Raw genomic sequence first — 24,989 nt, 5'->3', positions numbered from 1 at the left:
ACCAAAATTGGTGATAACCCCTGTTTGAGGGGTGCCTGTCTTCCTCAGACCGCGCCGCCGTACGAACATAGCGGCGTACCGCGTCATTTTTCTGAACTGGTGCGTGTACACAAACATCGTCGGTATTGTCATGTAGTAGTGACGGCAAAGAAGACAGTAGCAATACTGTGAATGACGAAACTATTATTGGCCGAACCTGTGCCCACAAAAACTTAAAGCACAACGATAGCGGCAAACACAGTCGGCGATCGCCGAAAATCTGATCTGCCGGTCTAGCGCGTCGGCTTCTATACACGAGCCATCGATCATTCGAGAGCAATCGCTGGTGCCCGCGTGCCATCCAGAAACTTCTACACCATTCGCGTCGCGCATATATGCAATCAGGTGCGGCGACGACAGACAGTGGATAGAACGATCGATAACATTCGAGAAACTTCCGATACATGCGGGCGCGTCCCGCGCTGAGCGATAAATTTGTTTGACGGTGAAACGCGGTCGCCCGAAAAAGATAAACAAGTCACGTGTCACTATGAAGTCCCTATGTCTGGGCGACAGCGAAGGCGGCCCTGAAATGTGTCAGTTACACAGTAATTAAGACGCGCCACTCGACTCCAGAAGATGACGCACAGGAAAATGAGCCTTATTACATAGCGTACAACATCCCGATTTGCTAAACGAACATAAAAGCCTTCTGCAAGTAAATATTATTTGCTGCCGACAAGAATGACAAAACGACAACTAGCAACAATTGCTAACTAGCACTATCAGCTACTTCCACAGTGTACGTTGTTTCCCACATCAGCCCGGCAGTGCAGGTGAGCTTGGCTCCGACACAGAACCACGCCGACATCACGAGCATTCGCTGAGCGTTTATAAAGCTTCAAGTGTACACGGTGTGAAGTTGCGAAATGACGGCGTTTTAGCGACGGACACAGAGAGCATAGAAAAAAAAAATAAGAAACAATACTTCGCGGTTCACTCAACCATGGTCGCGCGAGCTCAGAGATCGTTTGTTTCGCTAGCTAAAACATACATTTGCGTCTTCGTCGAAATTATTCGTATGAGTCAGTAATGACAAAAACAGAGAGGTAAACTGCATATTCCAATACATACCTGTCACAAAGTGCAGCGCTAATCCAGGCGTCACGGCGCTGTCGATCGCGTTTTACCGACGGAAATCAGAAAATTCACATTGCCCTGCTGGGATGGTCACGGGAAGTGTAACCGTGAACGAGACACGACATAGGCATCGCTTGGTTAAAACACGTTGGCGGGCTAGTTGGTTAGAATCCATGGTAGAGTGTATAAGCGCGACTGTGTCTGTGTATCTGTTTATCTGTGTAGAAGCGCTCTGTCTGTGTATCTGTTTCTTTCTACGTCCTCGTCCAGTCGCGCTTATACACTCTACCATGGATTGGCATCGCGCCAAATTTCGATGACAATAATGTTCGAAAGGCGTTCCATGCGCGCGGCAGCGAAAATGGCAAGGCTGACAAGTGAGTGAAAAAACTTTATTGGAGTTCCAGCGAGGACGCGAGCTCGTCGCGCACCCGGCCTGTCCCACGTCGCGACTGGCAGGTCTAGCCCACCGTCCCGGTCACGGGCACGCCGGACAGCCAGGATTTGCTTGTTTAGAGCGGGGCTACGCAAACGCGAATCCCACTCCTCCTTGCTGAACTTGAGGTACTCGGCCCACACTCCCGGAGCATGTGTGCTAGAGTGGATATCTGCCCGCTGGACGGGCAGGCGTCGTCGCGATATAGGTCGGGGTAAACCGTGTAGAACAGCAAGACACGGATATATGTGCTGGGTTGTAGAGTCTAAGAAAAACGGCTAGCGCCCCATTCCACCGACAAGTGACGCGCCTGCCACGGCCGTGCTCCACTCGCTCCACTCACTCGGAGGAGAGTCGAGTCCGGCCGTGCGCCTGCCAAATTGCTTCGGTCCTCAGCCGCTAGGGCGCTGCGCATGCGCAGCTCGGCGTCGCAAAAGTCGGATTGATCCCAGGCCACCTCCGGGGATCCAGAGCGTTACGTCATCTGCGTATATGGTGTATTTGACGTTCTCGATTTGATCCAGTCTCTTGCCTAGGCCGGCTAGCGCAAGGTTAAAAAGCGTCGGAGAGATGATAGAACCTTGCGGGGTGCCCTTGCTGCCCAGTTTGTATTTCTGGGACTTGATTTCCCCTAGACGGAGGGTGGCCGTTCTGTCGCTCAGGAACGATTTTGCATAAGCGTAGAGTCTAGTGCCGAGGTCGAGGTTAGAGATCGTGTCGAGTATGTAGTCATGTGATAAATTATCGAAGGCCTTTTCGAGGTCTAGCCCTAGGATTACTCTCGCGTCTCGTGTCTGCGTCAATGATCTCATGTTTGAGGAGCTTCATGGCGTCTTGGGTGGATAGCCCGGGTCTGAAGCCGGTCATTGTTGCGAGGTAGATATCTTTTTCTTCGAGATGTTTCGAGAGCCTGTTTAGGACCGCGTGCTCGGCTACCTTGCCGACGCATGACGTCAGCGAGATCGGTCTGAGGTTATTCATGTTGGACGCCTTGCCAGGCTCTGGGATGAGCACGATGAGGGCCGTTTTCCAGTCTTCGGGTGGTGCTCCGTTCCTCCAGATTTTGTTGATTCCCTCTGTGAGGGTTTCGATGGAGGTGACATCTAGGTTTCTAAGTGCCTTGTTAGTTACGCCGTCCGGCCCTGGCGCTGACTTGCTGTTTAGGTTCTGAAGCGCCGTGCGTATCTCTTCGCTTGAGAAGTCCCGATCTAGCTCTGGGTTGGCCTTGCCACGATATGCTTCGGCGGTCGTGCCTCTAGCATTTTTGGCCAGCGGGAGATACTTGTCGGCGAGAAGGTCAATGAGGTCATTTTCCGTGGTAATCTTTAGTTCTTCGTGCATGATCCTGTTCAGCGTGCGACCCTGGTCCGCTTTGGTTCTGGTTCTGTTTGAGCAGGTGCCACGTCGTCCCGCTGTTGATGTGGCCGTCCGCGGCGTCACACACTTCGTTCCATTGCTGGTTAGATAGTTGCGTGCAATATTCTGCAATCAGCCGGTTGAGGGAAGAAATTGTTTTACTCAGCCTTCGGTTGTCTTTGTTCTTTCCATCCCCTGGTGAGCGATTGTTTGGCTTCGAGCATGTGAGCCAGTCGGCTGTCCATGCTTTGAACGGGGAGATCTGTCCCTATTTCCTTCGTGGCCGCCTTAATGTCGGCCTTTAGTTGCGACGTCCATTGTTCCATTGATTCTTTGCCTGTTCGGCGTTCGTGTCTTAACTCGCGGAACTTGTCGCAGTCGACGTACGTCATTTTTCTGGGTTCTCTGAATGGGGTGTCAATCGTTATCTCAACAATGTAACGATCGCTGCCCAGATCCTCGAAGAGGTTGTTCCACTGATAGTTTGGAACGTTGCGGACGAAAGTGATATCCGGCGTTGTGTCGCGGTTGACCGAGTTACCCGCTCTTGTGGGGTATGCGGCGTTCGTGATGAGCGTTAGGTCAAGTCCATCCGCGTCGTTTAGTAAGTCCTTGCCCTTGGCCCTGCTGGCGACGTATCCCCAGGCCATGTTAAGGACGTTGAAGTTCCCGGCCACGGTCATGGAGTTGTCACCGGCACGGTTGCGGGCGAGCTGGAGTATTTGCCTAAATTTTTGTGCTCTGTGCTTGGGGCTGCTGTAAACGTTTAGGATGAATATGTTCTTGGCGTTCTTGGCTCTAGGAAAGACTTCCGTGAGAATGAATTCGCAGTTGCTGCGGTCGTGATTAATGTTGTGTGTCGTGTGGGCTAGCTTGTTGCTGACCAACGTGGCGATACCTCTGCATTTGTGTTGAAGTGTCGTAGCGGTCAAGTCATAGTCGGATAGCGAGGGTGTAGCGGTATTTGTCTCTTGTAGGAGAATGACTTGAGGTTTGTCTTTTTTGGCTCGAATGTATTGTTGCAGGGGGGCCTTCTTGCGCACGTAGCCCCTACAATTCCATTGCCAAAGGTGAAACGGTTCAGTTTGCGCGGCCATCGTTGTTGGCGTTGGGTGGCCTTTGTGAGGCCACGTTGTTGCTTTGTCTCGAGCGACAACGCCCGAGGTAGCTTGGTGATAGTAGATTGTGACATCACAGACGGGTGGTCTGCCATTTCTAGCGCGTTGAGCCTTGCCCCGTGGCTGTAGATCGTTTCCATCATGTGGTTAATTTGTAGCGTTATCCTGTCGTAACCTTCCTTGAGGGTCCCTACTGTAGTCGCAAGTTTGTCTTGCGCTTCCTTCAGTGACGCGACGGTATATAGTTGCAATCCCGCCGAGCAGTTCCTTGATTTCCTTAATGTCGCTGTCCGAGCTCGAGAGATGTGTTTGTCACGGCTTTTCTCTCATGCGGATTGCGCGTGGATTCCGCGACCGGTACCTCCACTACCATTGGTTCTGATGTGGTTTCGGTTTGATTAGTCGGAGGGTGGTGGCGTTGGCGGCGTTTTGAGTTGTCTGATTTCCTCGGCAAGTTGTGTGATTGTTTGCCTTAACTCTTTGTTTTCATGTTCTGCTCTTTTAATCGTATTTGCTATTTCTACTTGCTCTGGCCGTGCCGTCGGACTCACCTGGCTGACGGTCTGCTCTTGGTGCTGCTGCTGAGCTCGTTGGGCCCACGTCAACCGGTCATCACCGCCAACTCGTGGGCTGGGGGCGAATCGTATCCTTGACGTGGATCTCTGGCACGGGTTGCTGGAGCGCCCTCCGGACCGTGACGACGGGCGGCCGCGGTTCCTCGATCTCGAGCGCCCCCGCTCGCCGGACAAGCGAGCATCTGCGTTGGCGGCGGCCACGTTGTCGTTGATGGCGCTACTCTCGCCGTTCTTGAGCGGCGGGAAGTCTTGCTGACTCAGGGCGATTGGTCCTGATCTCATGGTGCTTTTGCTTGCGTTCGCTGCGGTTCTTCTTTCAGCTCGTTTTCGGACGACGTAGGGGAGTTGGAAGCGGTTCGTGCATTCCTTGCTGGCCGTGACGTGATTTCCCTAGCAGAACGCACGCTTGATCGAGGTGCACACATGGTCTGCGTTAAGCCTGTTTCACATGCAAGCGATTGAGCGAATGGAGTTAACAGCTGCACGGCGCTGCGAAGCTTTTCGCGAGGTTTCGTTTCACATGCATTGCCGCCGCGCGTTTTCCGCCGCTGCGAATAGAAATGTTGCTGGCAAAAAACATGGGACTTTCAGCCAGTTTCGGTAGTTTGCGACTACCAACATAAGCATTGCTTTGTCCCTGCCTATCAAATTTTTATTTTATAAATACATATCCTGCGCTTAGCAATTAACAATTCGTTGAAAAGCTCTCTGGGCATGTTGCCCGTACCCCGTGTAGCAAGTAAACAAACATCGTCCTATGCGCAGGCTTTCCCGCACTAGTCCACCACTGGTCACGTGTCGAGGCCGTTCGGAAGCGGTGCTGCCGCTCTGCCGCAGCGATGAAATTCCAACTTGCCCGAACCTCGCCGCTCCCGCCGCTAGTGCCGCCGCCGCCGCTCGAAACAGATTTCTGCGGCGCGGCGGTAGGATTCGCGAGCATTTTCGCTTACATGTGAAACAGGCTTTAGGGTTAGCTAGTCCACAGCCTTTGCAAATGGCATCGTCAGGCGAGGGGCATACGTCGGCACGATGGCCGAGTTTGCCGCACACGTGGCACATGGCGATCTGCTTGCGGTAAAGAGAACACTTGATTAGGGCGTTGTCGTATCTGACATAGTTCGGGACTCGAAAGCCGTCGAAGGCGATGATGACCGTGCCAGCTTCCTCGATTCTCTTTGCCGCCAGTGCGAGCGGGTTGCGTGGTTGACGATCTTGCGGTTTATGGAGTCCTGCGTCCCATCGAGCGGGACTCTTATAACGCCTTTGCACGTTTCGCGCGACGCCGTCCTATATGCAGTGGACTCAAACGTTTGTTCTCCTACGGAAATGTTGCGGATCCTGAGGTATTTCGCTGCGTTCGCCAAGCGAACGCAATCAACCCGGAGTTCCCCACTACGGCGTGCCTCATAATCAAATGGTGGTTTTGGCTCGTATAACCCCATAAGTCAATTCAATTGAAAATAATATTTACTTGTAATTGGTGTCAGTCAAAATTTTTGCTTGACCGCAAGCTCACCAAGGTGTGTATAGTTCAATCTATATGCATTTAAATTATGTCCGTACATTACTTATCACGCACACATTGTTTTGCTTTGTGATGGTGATCATTTTTCACCGGACTGTCACTCTTATCAATTTGTCGCTCAGCGCAAGATACGCGCGCATACATACTGTATTCAATATTCCTTTAATATTATCACCGATTCAATTCACCCCGATATTGACAATGATGTTTTAATGACATCCCCTTTGAAACGGGGCGATGAGAAAGTCACCTAGCCTGCTTGATTTAGTCAGGTATGCTGTACATGTTTTTTACCTAGCATTTTTGTATACATCGCCTTAATATTTTTCCCCCTTCAACATCTACTTCGTACCGCTGGCCATGACTGTGAGAGACCCGATTGTATCAATCTCTTCCCTGCTTTTTTTTTTTCCCACCAATACTCTAAACGTCTCTTTCTTATCTCGACTGCTGACCGGTTGACGCCTCGAGATCTCTGAGTGGCGCCCTCTTGCCTGTGACGTCAGTGGGGGTGACTCCGCTGCCGCGTGTGCGTTCGCTACATGAAGGCAACTTGAAACATTCGCCCAAGGCGCTCTGCTCGAGTATTTGAAATGCGAGTCGGCAGGTTCGTCGAACAGTTTGATGTCATTCTTAGGGAACTATGTGGTCTCTGTGGCGCCTTAATGCGTGCACTGCTTTAGCGGCATTGCAGCAAAATGCGGTCAGGAACGTCTGATGCGAGGGCAGACAAAATTAGTGGGGAAAACAAAGTTATGCAGTCTCGTGCTGCAGTGCTGACCTTCGCAAGACGATTTCATTTACTATTGGTCACCTTCACCGTAACACAGCTCAACTCTGCATGTTAGTCAACTCAGCGCAACCCTTTCTTTGATCCTGCCATGGGTAGCGAGCACATTGCACGGGTGAGGTTCGTTCATCGATCAGAATTAGTGATTATTGCGTAAGAAAAACAAGCGGCAACCTGTGCTTAGACCAGCGTTCTCAAATTATATTGTTCTGTAAACGCGTCATACGTATTTAGAACTATAACAAGAAAATTGAGAAGCTTAGTTTTGCTGGTACTAGACCGAACAAGTAGCTGTAGCGCTAAACACACGCACAAAGGTACAATAAGATGTTCAAAGGCTTTCCGTCGTTTTGTAGCTCTTTACAACCTATTTGTATAACGCTGATAAAGTGATGTTTTCAGAGTCGCTGCGTGCAGTCTGAAAGTGCATTGAACAGAAATAGTCTTATGCTAACCTAAAGGCATAAAATTTTTGCGTTAGAAAGTGGTAATGCGAGTTAGTTGCAAGAAAATAGTGTAAAGCATGCTTGACGATTGCAAAACGTGATAGATCGTGGTGCATCTAATGTTCGACATAAACCGCTTGTCAGTAAAATTACGATATTTTTCTTGTCGGAAAAAGTTTGATGTTTGCAACACAAAGTGGCTAGAATTATGTGCGAAATCTAAAGTTTGTATTCAACTACAGTGCCGCTTAACCGACGCACGAATGAGCCCTGGGATAGGGCTTCATTTCCAAACGTGCGTAGGCTATCTCTCATTTAGTAGCTCGGCGCGATGTTTTATGACTGAGTCACACATTTTATGACTGTCCCTGCCGGCGAGGGCTGCGGTTATACGAAATTTCTTTACATAAAAAAGAATTCTAACATTTTATGTGGCGAAACCACCATATAATTATTAGGCACGCCGTAGTGGAGAACTGCAGGATAATTTTGACCACATGGGTTTCTTTAACGTACTTCTAAATATACGCGAGTGTTTTGCCACCACTGAAATGCGGCCGGTGTCGAATCAGCGACTTCGAACTTGGCAGCGCAACGCCATAACCACTGAGCTACATCGGGTGGTTACATAGAAGATACATTAAATATATAACGTTTGTTGTCCTCCTAGTACTGGCATATATAGATCTAACAGTTGCAAAAAAATACAGATAGTAATAGGAGAGCGCCGTGCTAAGCCAGCATGCAATCAGAGCGCGAGCAAGCCGTAAAATTAGAGCTATTTTATAGCGTCCTCGATCACCCGCACCGGTGCGCACCGGGGCGCCTTGGTGCGCACTTTCATCTTCGATCAACCGCACCGGTGCGCACTGACCATCCTCGATCACCGGAAGCGCACCCTGTTGGAGCGGTTTTCCGTTGCCCCGTCTCGCACCGAGAAAATCGGCGGTGCGCCGGAGTGCAATCCCAGCAAGCACTGCGGGACGCGCGACGTGCGCGCGTAAAGCCAACTGCAGAACCGCGCACGCTCTGGCCCGATAGCTGCGGTACGTTGCAACGGAGTTGACGGAGTTAGCTAGTGGATTTGTCGGCAATGAGAAAGGAAGCGCTGCTAGTTGCCGCAATCGATGAGCATTCTTCACGTTCGTCTGACAGCGAAGACGACATGCTGCTCGACCTCGTCCAAAAACAGTGTGGTGAAGAGCGCCCGAAAGTGGACAGGTTCATTGAACGGGTCGTCAGGATTAATTATAAAATCCATTGGTGTTTGCTTGCAACCAGGTATGTCGGAGCACGCAGTTTGACAAGGTTCGAGCGCTTGCCGCAGATGCTCAGCATCTGCAAACAATAAAATATGCGCGCGCACGTTTTGCGCGCCAGGGGCAAAGTAGCGCTGCATGCAAGCACCCTGCACAGGGTGCAGTTTTGTCCTCAATGTTGACCCTCCGCAGTGCGGCACCACGGCGGGGCAAAGCGCACCATTCTGGTTTCGGGGCAACCCCGGGGCAAGGTGATCGAGGACGCTATTAGCGAGAGTGTAGCAGACGACGAAGGCGAGTCCCCCGTCCGACGTCGTTGGAGCGCCGTTCGCAGCGCCGCCGTCGGTCGCGCACGAGGCTATTACCCAAAGAGTCTCGCCCATGGTCTCGCCCACGGAGGAAGGAAACTAAGGAGAGGCCCTACCCCACGGAGGAAGGAAACTAAGGAGAGGCCCTACCCCCTCCGCGCGCTAGGAGAAAAGTGTGGCGGAAATGACGTATAGGTTCTCATTTCTTTTGCTGCTTTTTAATTTTTTTTGCTGCATGGCCACGCCTTTTGGGCCACAATGGCGGCGTTGTTCTGATTTTTTGAGCGCGCACACGTGTTGCTCTGGTAGGTTTCGTGCCGTGGCAAAGGCGCTGTGTGGGCGGGTTTGCGTTAGTCACCGTGTCTTGTTGCGCTGTGTTACCTGCACCGTGCTCTGCCGGATGTTGCGCGAGCGCGCGCGCTCCGCGTGCGAAACCACGCGCAGCGCGGCGTGGTTTCGCGAAAGATGTAAACAAGAGAGGAGGGTGGCACAAAAGACGGAGCATCGCCATGAGCAACGCCAACTTCCGGCTTCACTTTTGCTTCACAAAGAGTGACGTCAGGGCCTCTCCTTAGTTTCCTTCCTCCGTGCCCTACCCCCTCCGCGCGCTAGGAGAAAAGTGTGGCGGAAATGACGTAGTAGGTTCTCATTTTTTTTTTGCTTTTTTATTTTTTTTTGTTGTATGGCCACGCCTTTTGGGCCACAATGGCGGCGTTGTTATGGTTTTGAGCGCTCACACGTGTTGCTGGTAGGTTTCGGGCCGTGGCAAAGGCGCTGAGTGGGCGGGTTTGCGTTAGTCACGGTGTCTTGTTGCGCTGTGTTACCTGCACCGTGCTCTGCCAGATGTTGCGCGAGCGCGCACGCTCCGCGCGCGACACCACGCGCAGCGCGGCGTGGTTTCGCGAAAGATGTAAACAAGAGAGGAGGGTGGCCCAAAAGGCGGAGCATCGCCATGAGCAACGCCAAATTCCGGCTTCACTTTTGCTTCACAAAGTGTGACGTCAGGGCCTCTCCTTAGTTTCCTTCCTCCGTGGTCTCGCCTAATCAAGGGTGCTATTCTGGACATTCCGCCATCTTCTTCGGTGCGTGACGTAGGCGCAAGGGCCTCTCCTCAGTTTCCTTCCTCCATGCGCCAACTTGAGGTTTTGCCTAAGAAACTGAAATGAAGGCACTGAATGTAGCGTTATCAGTAAAGCAAAACAGTTTTCCTCCGCAGTAAAAACAAAGCAGCTATCTCAAGGCATATGATTATTCCGTCGAAAAGGCTTCTCGCTTTCGTCGTCTACTTCAATAGATAGGATGCGTGTCCACGGAAAATGGAATGAGTCATCGCATGTTGGTGCCAACGCGCTTTTCTTGCTTGAGACAACATACGCGACCTACCAGTGGTGATGCGCGCACGTTCTAGGCCACGTTATCGCTATCTCGTGGAACGCAAGTGACTCAGCCCGACTCGGCTGGCTGAGAAACGGCCGAATATCACCGATAGCGTTGCGCGCGCCAGAGATATCCACTAGCGCGACGCAAGCGCCGGCGCTGCCATTTCTTGTTCATTTCGCTGGTGCGGGAGGAAACTTCAAGGCGCCGCCTTGCGTACATTTCTTTTTATAAATTAGAAGGAAGCCGTTGTCATAACTTTTGATTGTGCCAAACGGCATTAATCTTGATTACAATACAAATGCAGCAGTGAAAAACTGGACAACAATGCCGAAAGTTTGCTATGTTCAACCAATATTATTTCGTATAAACGCGTTCTTTTAAAAAATGATGGCCCCAAACACAAATGCCAACACTACCCGAGAGCGATGCAAATACTATGAGCACGCGTTATGAACAATATATTTTCGTGGCGCCAAACGGCGGGGAAAATATGGCGATACGCATTCCTCTCGGCTGTCATTGCATATGGCTGCTCATTAGCATAATTCGCGCGGCTCATCGCAGCAAAAATTATGGCGGAAAATTTCAGCAATGGCGGCCCAGCGCAACGTCACGCATCGTCAAAATGACGTTTACGAAACAGCCATTCCTGTGACGCTCCTCACTAGATATTCCTTCAGCCAATCGGCAAGCTGGCATGGCACATATGTTGGATCGCCACCACATATTCGCGCAATTGCAGATGCATTGCACTGGCTTCTGCCCGCTACCGCTCACATTCTTTTTGAAGCGCTAACATCACAATATATCTGCCAAGGACCAAACAAATGTATTAGTCCACAAAATTTGCAGCTCCACGTCACGTTTCGTCATCTTGATGAAAACGCAAAATGACATTTCGCAAAACTTCCGTTTCCCGGCTCAAATTTCAAGGCACGTGAGCTCGCCACAGCCAATCAGAGAGTCAACATGGCGGATAATGGCGGCCGTGCAACCGCCATGCGTGTAGAGAATAGCACCCCAAATTGCGCAAGTGACCTAACCAGCGCAGCCGATTCTCTAATGTATGCGGGCACCAGCGATTACTCTGGAATGAACGGTGATACGGGCATAAAGAGAGTACAGACGCATACATTATCACATACAGGATGTCCCACATAACTTGAGCCAGGAATTGAAATATGAAAGGCGCGTCGGAAGCGAATTGAACCGAACGCATACTATTTGCAGTAGCCTACAGTAACTCAGACAATTCTTTTGCCCCATAACTCCCTAATTAAGTTTAATTACCAAACATTTTTAATTATTGACTCAACAAGGCCGGCTGCATCGTGACTGGCCATGAGGAAGCAGCAGGGCGTTCTTTATCTCATCGACAGCGCTCGACCAGCAGCATGCATTTTCGCCGTCATCCGACCCGAGCCGACCTTGTTCACCAAACGCACAACGCACGCTTGAGAGCGGCATGATACCACTGCGCAAGTGCTCTGTCACGTGGCTTTCTTTCATATTTCGCGGGCTTTCTTTGCAACCCAGAAAAAATGACTAAGTGAGACGTATAGTAAAGGAAACTACTCGATCGGTGGTTTCTGAGGGTGCTCTACAAATCTGTGCATTATACTTGGGGTCCTCAGCCAATAACTGAAAAGTTGGGTAATTACACTTAATTAGTGCGTTATGGTGAAAACAAATAATTGGCTGAGTTACTATAGGCTAGTGCGAATAGTATGCGTTCGGTTCAATTCGCTTACGACATGCCTTTCATTTTCAAATTCTTGGCTCAAGTTATGTGGGACACCCTGTACAGCACTTCAAGCTACCATCACTGGCTACATGATAAATACCACAAAACACACTTTAAATTCAAACACAACAATGGCCTCATTGGAGATAAAAACACATTGTCATACAGCAAGCATTCGTAATGATAATTTCAGAAAAAAGAAATATTCAAGTTTTTTTTTTTTTCACAATATGATTTATGCTGGCAGGCGTCATAAATTATGTAATTAATGATTCACTAATCATTTATTCAGCATATATAACTTTTACATATTTCAATTGTATATATGTGTTTGCACATAAAAGCGTAACCACAAATGTAACTCGAGGAGGTACTTTTGGTATCTCAGGAAAAGAACAAATAGATATATCAGGATTATAATGCTACATGATGCTGCAATGAAACAGAAAAAGACGCATAAAGGCGGATGCCTATAGGACTTCATCGTAACTGCGAACTGCCCTAGCAAAGTAATGTGAAAGCACAAGTGCAGGCACAATTTATTCACTGTCACTGCTGACATCTTTGTTACTGCCAGCGAGAACGTGTCATCCTCCATGCCACCAATGTTATTGGCAAGCAGCACTTCACAAACACCTGTGGCACAATTGAACACGGCAAAGCCTTTCACACACTGCACGGTAATCCACTGTGCGACATTGAAGACCTCTCGCTTGATGCACCTGCACAACAGCGCTGATCATCTTGATCAAGGCTGCAATTAATATATTGACGTGGCACTAACAGCATTTTACATCAGGTGAAGAAAGACGGCACAAAATGTGCATTGGCCACACACAGCTTGCGTGCTCTTGTGCAAGGCATAGTACCAGTGCTAGAGAAAAAAAAAGGCATGTTATATTTATGTTATGAACCCAAATAAAACACGAGGTGCATTTTGAGGCCTAAAATTTTTGTAATAGGCACGCATTATATTTGTGCAAATATATATATATATATATATATATATATATATATACATTATAGTATAGCATCTACTCGGACATCTTTAAGGGTTATTGACATATCAGGATTACCTTGTACTTTATAAAGGAGCTAAAAACAAATTTGTTAGTTTTTATAACTTTCACGGCACAAAAACAATGTGAAGATGTGAAAATGCTTTGAACGCTACGACATCATTGACATACATGCTCCAATTTTGACAAGAAAGTCAAAAAGGAAAACTTTGGCCTTCATTTTGTCCATTGGTGAACAACATTTTTCAGCTGAATAAACAACACCAGAGTTTGAAAAGCAGTAAAATGTTCCGAGCAACATTGTAGGTTCTCGGTTGAGAAAAGAGGAACCATACTTGGCTCGTGTGCCTACAAATGCATGGGCTAACTGGGCAGGCTGACAAACTATGCACAAATTCTGTGGCCTCTAAAGAGGTGAATTTGCATGTGGACCAGATTGACAGTCTGTGAACTAGGTGGCAATTAGTTTTGCTGCTCATAAACGTGCTCCATGGTGGTTCAGTTTCACTTGTTCACTGGATGCCCATTACGCATAGTATGTTTGCAATTCAGTCCATAATTTAAAGTCAATTCGGAAAATGCATGTCTCAGTACATGGTCATTCTTGCATTTTGCTGGAAGCACCATGTTTCTGTGGCAATGGCATTCTGTACATTCGGAGCAATCTGTCTTGTTTACAAGCACATATCCAAGCCCACTATTTCGTTACACCCACAAAGCTGTTGAACAACTAAGTATAAATTGAGCTTATGCACTCATCTTTCTATTAATGACTTTTTGAAAGATGAGCAGCAAGTGTGATTGTCTTCCTCACTCATGATGATGTTGCTACTGGCACTTAAGTGACTAATGGGGGCAACATTGTCTAGATTAACTCAACTTTTGCCATATTTCCCAGCAGTCTCATGGGAGTGAGAACAGTGCCTCTACTATGAACAAAGAAATAATGTATATATAAATTTTGTGGCTTTGCTCTCTAACTGTGGATTAGAGAGCAAACGGAGGTAGTCAATACTCTAGTCGACAGTAAGAGGAAGAAATGGAGTTGAGCATGCCATGTAATGCGTAGGGCAGATAACCGGTGGTCTATTAGATTTGAAAAATGGGTGCCAAAACGTGGGAAATGCAGTCGAGGAAGGCAGAGAACTGAGTGTCTAATGAAGTTATGAACTTCGCAGGCATGAGATAGGGTCAGGAAGCACACGACAGGGGCATTTGGACATCGTTGGACGAAGCATTCATCCTGCAGTGGACATGAATAGGGTGATGATGATCATGATGAGCACTGGTGAAAACCATCAGTGGTGCCGAGGAACACCTGTAGAAAGGAACATAACAAGTGGAACCTTACCCAGTTACTGCCACACATCACAGTACACGCTTTTCTCCCAAATGGCCTCGCACCGAATTGAAAAAGGCACAACTGAGCCTAACAATAGATGCATTATAATCCTGTTCACAAAAACTTCGACATGTTGCCAATAATGCTGCACTAGAGCATCTTATGTGGCAGATCCTCACAAGAATTGCAGTAATTGGTTCATGCATCCCTCCAACTGATACTTTCAAATCTGTTTTCAGATAACGAAAAGATGCAGCTGTCCACTGTGCAAGTCCCAAGCCATGGTGTTTTCAATGCAGCATTTCAGGGATGATATAGCTTTCACAAGTGGACTTCAGTGTGCACTTACTATGTTTGGAAAGACTGCTGTTTTATTGGTCACCCCTCAACAAGCAATGCTGGTGGTCTACAAATTTGCGTTACTGACCTAAACGGAGCTGCACAAAAATGCACTGGTGCACAATACCAACGATGTACATAAATGTGAAATGTCATTTTTGGTGATGCCCATCATGATTTCAGTATTGCTTTGGCTTGTGTCACTCTGAGCTTTATAAATGCTTGCAGCATGTAACGTCTTACAGCAAAACACCTGAGCCACATCGTGACATTGAAAATTCGTATGTGCGCTGAAAATGAATAAACACGTGCCAAAGACTGCGTAAGGGAATATGTTTTAATTTACACACACCATAGCCAATGTACTGATGTGGCTTGATCTACTTTTGATGACTCGATTTTCTCCCGAAATTCAATTACAGAAGCTTACATTTAAGTACCAAAGGCACTTAATAAAGTTCGTAACACAATCCCAATCAAAGCTGACTGGTCTTCCGTCTGCTCAAGCGTCTACATCACTCGCAGGGAAAAAAATATACTACGGTCCATCACTCAACCTGCGCAACTGCGACGCAATGTTGCAGCTATTTTGACTTGCCGCTCTCAAGTAAGTCCTTCGCTTCATTGATCTTCGCAGCCAGGTAAGGAGAGCCTCCACGATCCGGATGGTTGAGTAGCATGATCCTCTTGTGCGCGTCTTTCAGCTTCGACTTGCTCGCAGACGGGCTCACGCCAAGGATAAGGCCAGCTTCTCGTTTGCTCATCTTCATCTCAAACCCACCCCTGTAGTATTTCGAACCCGCAAAAGATTCGGCGGTTGGCAAGTTCTTCAAGCTCTCTTGCAATGTCTTCGACCACGCTCTCGATGAGCGTAGTAGCGCACGACCTGTGAAACCCACAGCAGCAAGGGCCAGGCCAGCAACTATTACGCTTGAAGACATAGCAGCAGCTCACGGACTCTTAATATGCAACCTCACGGAGCACTGTAACGCAACAGTGAGCTTAGTCTACTAGTGCCGCAAGTTGGCGCCGCGCTCCCCATCCTCCTCAGTCTTCTGCATTGGATTGGCGCGGCTCGCTACGTGCTTGCGCTCGCATTTCCAGCACATAGTGGCGTGCGCCTGCTTTTCCACTGGGCTACAACAGGGCGCTCACTGCTCGCGCTAAAAGGCGTCGGCTAGCGCAGACGTGCTTATTGCCGTGCGCTTACTGTATAACCACTGATTAGTGCGCGCCTGCTTTTATACTGGGGGTTTAAGAGATCGCTAGCTGCTCGCGATCAAAGACGAAGTGCGCGTCGGCAAGCGCAGAAGTCTTTTGCCGTGTCCTTGCCATGCATGCAAGCACGCAGGAATGCCGGAAAACATGCACGCAATGGGACCGGAAACTACTTTTTATTTTTTTTACTTTGTGATATACCTTCACACTAGGTAGCACCGAGCAATGGCTTCTAACAACATTGTGGGCCCTATAGCGAACGCTCACACGCAATATATATATACATATATATATATATAAATATATATATATATATATATATATATATATATATATATATATATACATATATATATATAAATATATATATATATATATATATATATATATATATATATATATATATATATATATATATATATATATATACATATATATATATATATATATATACATAGAGTTTCTCACTACATTATCTAGAGGGAAATCTGGCGCTGCTGCGCTGTGGTATGCATGGGAATGCCGGTATATTGTGGATTCGGATTGGCATCGTTCTCGTAGAGACAGGACACCTTGAAGACGCGCTTGGCAAGTACCGTTCCGTCTGTCACAGTGATTCATTTTCTATTAGAACAGCACGTGAAAAGCTGCTTTAGCTTTATTATTACTCGAAAACATGTTTTGTTTAACTATGAGAACTTGTTATTGTGTGTACGACTACATGTTGCGTAAAAAGTATCAGCGGGCCGCTAAAGTTGGAGGACAGACGACAAGGTTCGCGCTCGCTTTGAAACAGTTCGTCGTCTGTTCTTGCTTTTCTTCGCTTGGTCATGCATCGTGGGTGAGTAAAGATGTAATATGCGTGAATGGAAACATTTTATGAAGATTTTTCTTTGAGAACGCGTTATTTGCATAGCCATATCCACGTTTTAGACGAAGCCTCTTACAACATCAGCCAACACGAGCCTCGCAGACACATATACCGTCATTCCCATGACGGCACGGTGCCCCCTTAAGAAACTCCCATAGACGGTGGCGCCAGATTACCCTCTAGGTGTTATAGTGAGAAACTCTATGTGTGATGTCATCTACAGGCATAGAGTTTCTCACTACATTACATAGTGAGAAACTCTATGTCTACAGGCTTGTGTAAGATGGAGACGTAATTTTTTCTGCACCACAATGTTGAATGTCTACAGATTCCTAAATTATCAAAACATAAAATATATTTAAATAAAGCACCATTTTGAAGGGTAAAAGCGATTCGTGATCCGTTGCCCTGTTACGAGGCGCACATTCATCATCGCTATCGCCTTCACTGCTTTCACCTAGCGGCGGCGAAAAGCGCGCGCAAGCTCGGACCGCGCGGACCGGCGCTGGCCCGTGCAGCGGACTGGCGGTTGGTGTGAATACACTGAAAACGCTCGCCGAAGATATGCAGGTCAAAGCTTGTGCAGCAAAATCTTGCTGACATTACCACCTGGTGCAGCTAAATGATGGCTTCCGCTGGCGAAACCGGCTCGCTTTTCAAGCTTCACAAGTCGGAAGGTAAGTAACATAGATGTTGTAGCAAGGTTCTGACTGGTGTTGCCGAAGTCCCGGGGCGCTTTCTTTCGTCGCGTACATTGTCCCAAACGTCGCGTCTGAAGAACCTGACTGGCGTTTCATAAGTGCGTAAATCGAGCTGCCAGGCTACGAGACAAGTCAGAATTTGCGAATGTTGGGTGAGACGGGACAAAACGCGTCATTTTGAACTTACCGCTCCCTATATTCTAACTGCGCCATCTAAGTGGCTTGATATTTTGCGTACAGATGTGCCTACATATCCAATTTGCTTTACTAGAAATCTCGTGATTGGGCAATTGACATAAGAGATACTGACAACACCGAGGAGACGTCGCTCGAAGTAGTCGCTCGCATGGGGTTCGGCTTGTAGGCGATGAGTGGATGGGGGCAGTCATCTCCATTGCGTTGCTTGTCGTTGCCTCGCCGTCGCGCGAAAGATCGCTTACACGGTCTGAGTGTCCGCGATTTATGTTTCTTTATTCTAGTGGCCCCCTATACATAGCGAGAAATCAGCTCAATATTTCGAGCGAGTACACTGCAGTCCCAGTACTGTTTTTGTCTTATCAGTCAACGAAAGTTCCTGCTTTTCTTTAAGACGGGCAAAATGCGCCATGAAAGGTTTCGTGATCCCTAATATCCTTTTTATGGAGCTCATTAATTGCTGGTTGCCCCTCCATATACTTTCCCTATTTTTGTCTAAGACAATCCAGGCTTACAAGAAAAAGACATACAATGCTGTTTTCGCCGAAAATAGCATGCAACGAGCACTTGAACGTCCATCAGCGGAACCGCTTTATTTGAACTAAGATTAAAGTTTTTCGTGCGTCGTAGAGGCGTTCGGGAAAGCATGTTGAGCCTACTCAAAGTCGCATTTCGATGAGGACGAAATGCAAAAACGCCCGTGTACTTAGATTTAGGTACACGTTAAAGAATCCCAGGTTGCCCATATTAGAGTCCCCCACTACGGCTTGCCTCGTGATCATATTGTGGTTTTGGCACGTAAAACCCAATAATTACAGAAAGTGATAAAAACTTCCATGAAGTTTCTCTGGTGCCAACAATAATAAAAGGTAAAGCAAATAATGCAGAGGTGAGCACCAGGAGTTCTGAAGTCTTGCTCACTGAGAAAAGTAGAAATTGACGAAGGCTAAAGAAAACAAATGCAAAAACACCTATTCATTAACATGCACATTAAGAAACGGTGTTTTGCCATCCGCAGGACCTGCACCAAATCACACTGGCAGTGCTTGGTATGCAAGTTGTGGATGTTCTGTATGAATTCAGTGCACAAGCTGCAGCGACGCCTGCATGGGGGCCCATGAGGACTACTACAAGAGCCTCATTTTCAAGCAATGAATTATTTTTGGGGGTTTTCTTTCTGACTTCTTAAAGATAATTTTTATTTATTACTTATGCTAATTTCAGTGCCATAATTTCTACTGCAGAAGGCAAGAACTCAAGGAACAATCTTGTATTTTCTCACAATTATGAGTATTAAAAAAAAAAATGTGCCGCTTTGGCATTTCCTGGACACCAAAGCTGGAACTTGGACTTGTCTGTAGGTTAGGAGCTTGCCGAATCCTCCAGATGCTGGTGGTGTATATTGTATGCGAAACCCCCCCGCCCCCACCCGCTTGCTCCTGCCTCAGCAGCCCTAGTCTGTGGATCTCCCTGGGTCCAGCTTTGATACCCCCGTTGCCCCTTAGGTGCTCTGGAGTTTTGGCGCTGCCTGCTTTATTTTCTCGGGTACTCTCCTGAGGCTTTGTTTGCCAATGCCCTGGGGTCTGGCAACAGACTTCTGCAACACACCAGTCAGAACCTTGCAAGAATTTCTGTCTAATTTCCTATGGAAGCTGAAGCACCCTTTATAAGTGATAGTGGCTGAATTATCAGGCGTAAAGTGCTGTGCCCGTGGGCCAGCCATAAAATGAAAAGGTGCACACAAGGGGCTCTTTTTAGAGCTGGGCGCGATCTCGGCTCATGCAAACTAAGAACGTTTATATTCTATCGACAGTTCACCACATTCTCTTAGGCAGCCAATGGGAGGTGACTGCCATGAGAAATTATAAACAGAAATTCTCACGACTGTCGTAAGAATAGACAGAGCCTTTAAAAATTGTTGTTCATTTAAATGTTTCATAATCAACTCTTTCAGGAAAGAAGCTGCTGAAGGAAGGCAATGTCCGTGGAGCACTACAGGCTTTTGAAAGAGCTGTTGAGTGCCAGGCTGACGATCGTCTCCGTGCCAAGATGGAGAAAATGCGAGAGTTTTTGAAGAATGAAGACGACCAAGAAGATTGTGACACTGGCATGGTTGAAATCGGTAAAGGATTCTTCCTTTATCAAGCCATTGAACGAAAGCTCTATGCATACCAAAAAGAGGGCTTGCTCTGGATGTGGGGGTTGCACTTAAACAAGCGTGGTGGTGTTCTTGGAGATGACATGGGCTTGGGCAAAACTATTCAAGTTGTTGCCTTTCTTTCAGGCATGTTTGACGGCGAAATGATTAAGAGTGTCTTAATTATTATGCCTGTGTCCCTAATTGCCAACTGGAAAAAAGAATTTGAAGCATGGGCACCAGGCATCAATGTGTATGAATACCACTCGGTGTCCAAGAAAGAGCGAGAGAGAAACTTGGCCAGGGTGCAGCGACGTGGTGGAGTCCTCTTGACAAGCTATGGCATGGCACAAACAAGCAAGGAAGCATTTTGCACCCAAAATGGCCAACAGTTTGTGTGGTGCTATCTGATTCTTGATGAAGGCCACAAGATAAAAAACCAGACGAAAACAACAAAAGCCATCTACGAGATTCCAGCTAAGCACCGGCTTGTGCTCACAGGTACAGCCGTCCAGAACAATCTTCAAGAACTGTGGGCACTCTTCAACTTTGCACATCAAGGCGCACTTGTGGGCTCTTCGACAACATTTAGGAATCAATATGAGAATCCTATCAACAGGGCACGTGAAAAAGATGCCACTACAGGAGAGAGACTTTTAGGTGCTACGATAGCAGATCAGCTACGGAACTTGATAAAGCCATACTTTTTGAGGAGAACAAAGGCAGAAGTGCTTGAGAACAAAGAGAACAGCGAAGGCGACGAGGCTTCTTTGCGCCCTAAGCTGACATTCACTTCAACAAAAAATGACCTTGTCATTTGGATATACCTGTCCGAGCTACAGAAGAAAATATATCGAGAGTTCCTTGAGTCTGATGAAGTAGCCAATACCCTCATGACCAAAAAGTCGCCCCTTGTGCAACTCACTGTGCTTAAAAAAATTTGTGATCATCCGAGACTTCTTTCAAAGCGAGCATGTGTTCAAATGGGTATGTATGATGACATGACAAGAGAAGAAATTGAAGAATTTCTTCAAAGGGAAGAAGGAATGTCAATGTCCATTGGTGATGTATCAGATGATGAACTGCTTGAAGAGTCTGGAAAGATGACGTTTGTTTTGCAGCTTTTGACAATTCTCAGAGCTGAAGGTCATCGTACACTTCTTTTCTCCCAGTCAAGGAAGATCTTGGACATTATTAATCGAATTCTCACTCACAGGAGCTTCAGAGTTACTCGACTTGATGGTACAATCGGCAAACTTTGTGAACGTGACCGTATAGTCACACAGTTTCAAAGCAAGGACAATGCTGATGTGTTTCTACTTACGACTCAGGTTGGAGGAGTTGGGCTCACTTTGACTTCTGCTGACAGGGTCATTATTTATGACCCATCCTGGAACCCAGCCACGGACGCTCAAGCTGTCGACCGTGCTTATCGCATAGGGCAACAAAAGAATGTTGTGGTTTATCGCTTGATAACATGCAGTACAGTTGAGGAAAAGATCTATCGCCGCCAGATATTTAAAGATTCTATCATAAAGCAAACAACGGGGAAACAAAGAGACCCCATCCGCTATTTCACAAAGCAAGAGTTAAGGGAACTTTTTGCTCTTGAAAACCCCAACTACTCTGGCACACAGGTTCAGCTTTCTCAAATGCACTCATGGAACAAAGACACGAACCCTGCTCTTGAAGATCACATTGCTCTTTTGCAAATGAAGAACATCTTTGGAGTCAGTCATCATGACCTTATGTTCTCTGAGGAATCTCGGGAAAATGCGAAAGATGAATTCGTGCCTGGAGAAATAGAGCGTGTAGAGGAGCGTGCCAGGATGGCACAACATATGATCACAGTAGAAAGTGACATGGTACTACAGGAGATTAAAAACAAGGAATTCTACACTGTGCCCATCAACAATGCTGTGAAAGTTCGACCAACAGAGCAGCGAGCACAGTCACCTAAGAGGAATCTGTTGCCTGGTGTGCCCAACGACCGAGATGACGGTATGTCGTCCAAGTGGAACAAGGCTTTGGTGGTGCCTGATGATGATGTCCACATTGATGGTGTCGACTTGCTTAACAAGTCATTGGCTAGCATGACTTTTCAGACCTCAGAAAATGGTGATAGCATCATAGTTGATGATTCTGAGGAAGAGCTCTTTTCATCTAGTGAAGATATGGAGTCTATTGTGATAGACACAGATGAAGAGTCGTCAGACTCTCTGGAAGAAGTGGACAGTACTGCAAGTTCCAAGATAGAGAAGCAAGGTTTTCTTGCTTTGAGCACAGCTGACAACAGAGTTTTTGCAAAGGCTGAAGATCAGCTTGGAAATGACGCAAAGTGTGATGTGCAAATTGTGAATATTGAACAGCCAGGTAAGGAACCCCACACCGGGGATGAACAAGATCTAATGGCTGACCGTTCATTTCAAGAACTGCATGAATCGCCTGCAGAGTTTTTGCTTGAAGTGCAGGACAAACAAAGCACATCGGAACAAAGCAAATCGTCTTCTTTTTTAGACGAAAGGGAAGACAACCCCACTAGCAAGGCCACTCTACAAGGCAGTTTTGACAAAGGTGCTCAAAAGTCAGCATGTAGATCCTCTTTTAGCGATAATGGAGGCAGTGGGAAGCTCAAAAAGGAGACCCATAGCAAATATTTCCATACCATGGGACATGGAAAGAGGCTTATCAAGAAGCGTTTGTGGAATTCCCCCAGCCATTCATCCTTTATTCAGATAGAGGCAAAGCACTTTCAGCTTTCTCCATCTGTCCTGCAAAAGGAAGGTGACAGTGATACCAGAACAACACAAAAAGATCTTGACACACTGCAAAATCAATTGCCCGGAATGGCAACAAGCAATGTTTCATCTCCTGCCAAGCCATCTGTCAGCCAGCCAAGGCTTCACAGTACACCACTGTCTACTCCTCCCAAGCGAATTGCACCAGTTTTTGTAGGCTCACCACAGCGATTTTCACCATCATCATGCCAAAAGATGCCACCAAGTCCCTTCCAGGAGGCCCTTGCAAAGTCTGTAGAATATGCTGAAGTGGATGTGACACCCCTGAAGGTGCAACAAACCTCAGCTGCACATTCAAGCCAGACTTCTGTTCATTTTGTGTCTTCAGAGGATGAAGAGGATGCCTTTGAATTAAGTTCTGATGATGATGTGGTGTTTCGCAGACGTTCAAAGAAGAAACCATTTGTGATCACTGACAGTGGTGATGAAACGCCTTGAATACCTTGTAATAAATTATTTTGCAATTGCCTTTGCTGACTGTAGCTTCTATTCCCAATTTGCAAAAATTGTAAATGCTAAAGACAAAATTATGACAAAAATTTCCTGCCATATGCTTGTTCATTTCTGTCCATTTCTAAAATTCTGAGTGGATGTCTTGCAATAAGTAGTAGCAGTGGTTCTTAAAAAAACGAAAAAGCATGATACCTGCAACGGTGGACACCTCTACCGTGATTTTTTGTAATTGCCATGTGGTTAAAGTGAATATTGCTGCTCTGAAAAGATCAGAGTAATTTCTTTGTACACTGCTGGTAGCCTTGTCATGCTGCTGCTGCGAAGAGGCTTCCCCCAGCATTCTCCCAAATACACCTGTCCCACATTAGCCTCATTTCCTGGCTGGAATGGAAAAGGTGAAAATGAAGACAGACCAGGGGAAGGAGGGGGAGGGAACGAGTGCTACAATTTGTTCCCCACTCCTATGTTCTGATCTCAACTCTTCACTCTATCTGGTTCTAAGTATCTTACGTAATGACAAGTATTTTATGTTCTGCTGACAATGAGTGATGGTTGCTTTTTCCTTTGCATGCAAAATTGTTTAATGTTGGAGGGCTTTATGGGTCACGCTATGCGTGCATGCTCTTTGAAGGCTGCTGCTTCTCAAGTGCATCCTACAGATTTTTTGTTTTTTGTACTGACATGTACCAAGAAACAGGCTGCACAAAATATTTTGCTGGAAGTGGTGTTAGGAGTGCTGATGACTGCTTTACTTTGAGTGCTGCTTGCCAACTTCAGACAAATACCATGTTTGCCTGTGATTCCATATCAATTTGGCTTTGTATTTAAAATTGGCTTGGTAACTTGTGTGAGAGTTCCAGAAAAATTGACACTAAATCTGGGTAGACCATTGTCCTAACCCTGGTTTAAAGGTTGGTGCTCTGAAAAATGGCACCATACAACATTCACTCTATCCTGTTTCTTGGCAAATGTGAATTTGCTGGGTTCCATGCAACTAAAACTTGTGCAGTCATTCCTGTGTTTAAAATTGAAAATAAATGTTCAGTTCATGCCTAATATCCCATATCATGAGTGAGCAATCCATAAGAGAGACTGCTAGAACCATATGTTATTGCACAGTCTTTCGGAAATTGTTTCTTTTTATCTAAAAAAATGGGGGGGGGGGGGGGAGGGTTGTACTAAAAGGCTGTTTTGTATGCTAAGCATTGATGTGCACTGAATTTCTGCATAAAAACAATTTATTGTATTCCATCCCTATAACAATGCAGCAGCACAAGTTCATGGGCACTGCAGTGGTTGACTGTGCAAATTGCAGCTTGGCTAACATTCTTGATTTTAAAAGATCGAAAATACTAATTCTATTAGTTGCTCATTAGTAGACCTCTCCGGATAGTTATGATAGTTTTGCACTGGTTTAAGAGACTGCTTATGGTGTCCCCGTGCATCCTCCCACGTGCACTGAGAGCTCACTCTCCCTCTTTCTATTCCCCTTTCCTTTACCCCCAGTGTAGGGTAGCAAACCGGACGCTCGTTCATTTGATCTCCCTGCCTTTCCTCTTTTCTTTGGATAGTTATTGTGTTGGCCATTGTCATCTAATAGCTATGTTTCATCCCTACATGTAAAAGCAGAGGATGTCAATATTTTAAACTTTTTGAATAATGATTTGAATTTTGTCCGATTTGATTTTCGTTGTGCATGATCAAACATAAAATTGGCGCTAACGTGGTAAATTTCACTATGTGGCCATAGTAGACAAAGTATGATAAGTTGCTTAGTGGAGCGCACTATAGCACTCAGGGCGCCAGACTTTTCTGGCTAAACCTCTAGCATTTGCACTTGCCAAAGAGTCCGGAGTAAGT

At 46.8% G+C, this 24,989-nt stretch overlaps 3 protein-coding genes across 11 annotated transcripts in view; 2 read left to right on the top strand and 1 right to left on the bottom strand.

Moving 5' to 3' along the window:
* LOC126547932 (ileal sodium/bile acid cotransporter-like) overlaps positions 1-15,077 on the top strand; it is a 245,116-nt gene extending 230,039 nt beyond the window's left edge. The window contains exon 6 of the mRNA XM_050195999.3: positions 14,657-15,077. Coding sequence (XP_050051956.1) covers positions 14,657-14,730 — 74 coding nt within the window. The 3' untranslated portion in view covers positions 14,731-15,077. The remainder of the gene's footprint in view (positions 1-14,656) is intronic.
* The window catches only part of LOC129381021 (uncharacterized), a 114,459-nt gene that overhangs the window by 63,035 nt on the left and 26,435 nt on the right, over positions 1-24,989 (bottom strand). The gene's annotated exons all lie outside the window — the stretch shown is intronic.
* Positions 17,312-23,145, top strand: LOC126547924 (DNA excision repair protein ERCC-6-like). Its single transcript, XM_050195981.2, has 2 exons — positions 17,312-17,522; positions 19,696-23,145. Exons 1-2 carry the CDS (start codon positions 17,468-17,470, stop codon positions 23,112-23,114), a joined length of 3,474 nt encoding a protein of 1,157 aa, XP_050051938.1. The 5' UTR covers positions 17,312-17,467; the 3' UTR covers positions 23,115-23,145.

The sequence above is a fragment of the Dermacentor andersoni genome, chromosome 1, assembly GCF_023375885.2.
Source record: "Dermacentor andersoni chromosome 1, qqDerAnde1_hic_scaffold, whole genome shotgun sequence".
Taxonomy (NCBI): domain Eukaryota; kingdom Metazoa; phylum Arthropoda; class Arachnida; order Ixodida; family Ixodidae; genus Dermacentor; species Dermacentor andersoni.
The sequence above is the reverse complement of the archived record's forward strand: the minus strand, read 5'-3'. Positions and strand labels throughout refer to the sequence as shown.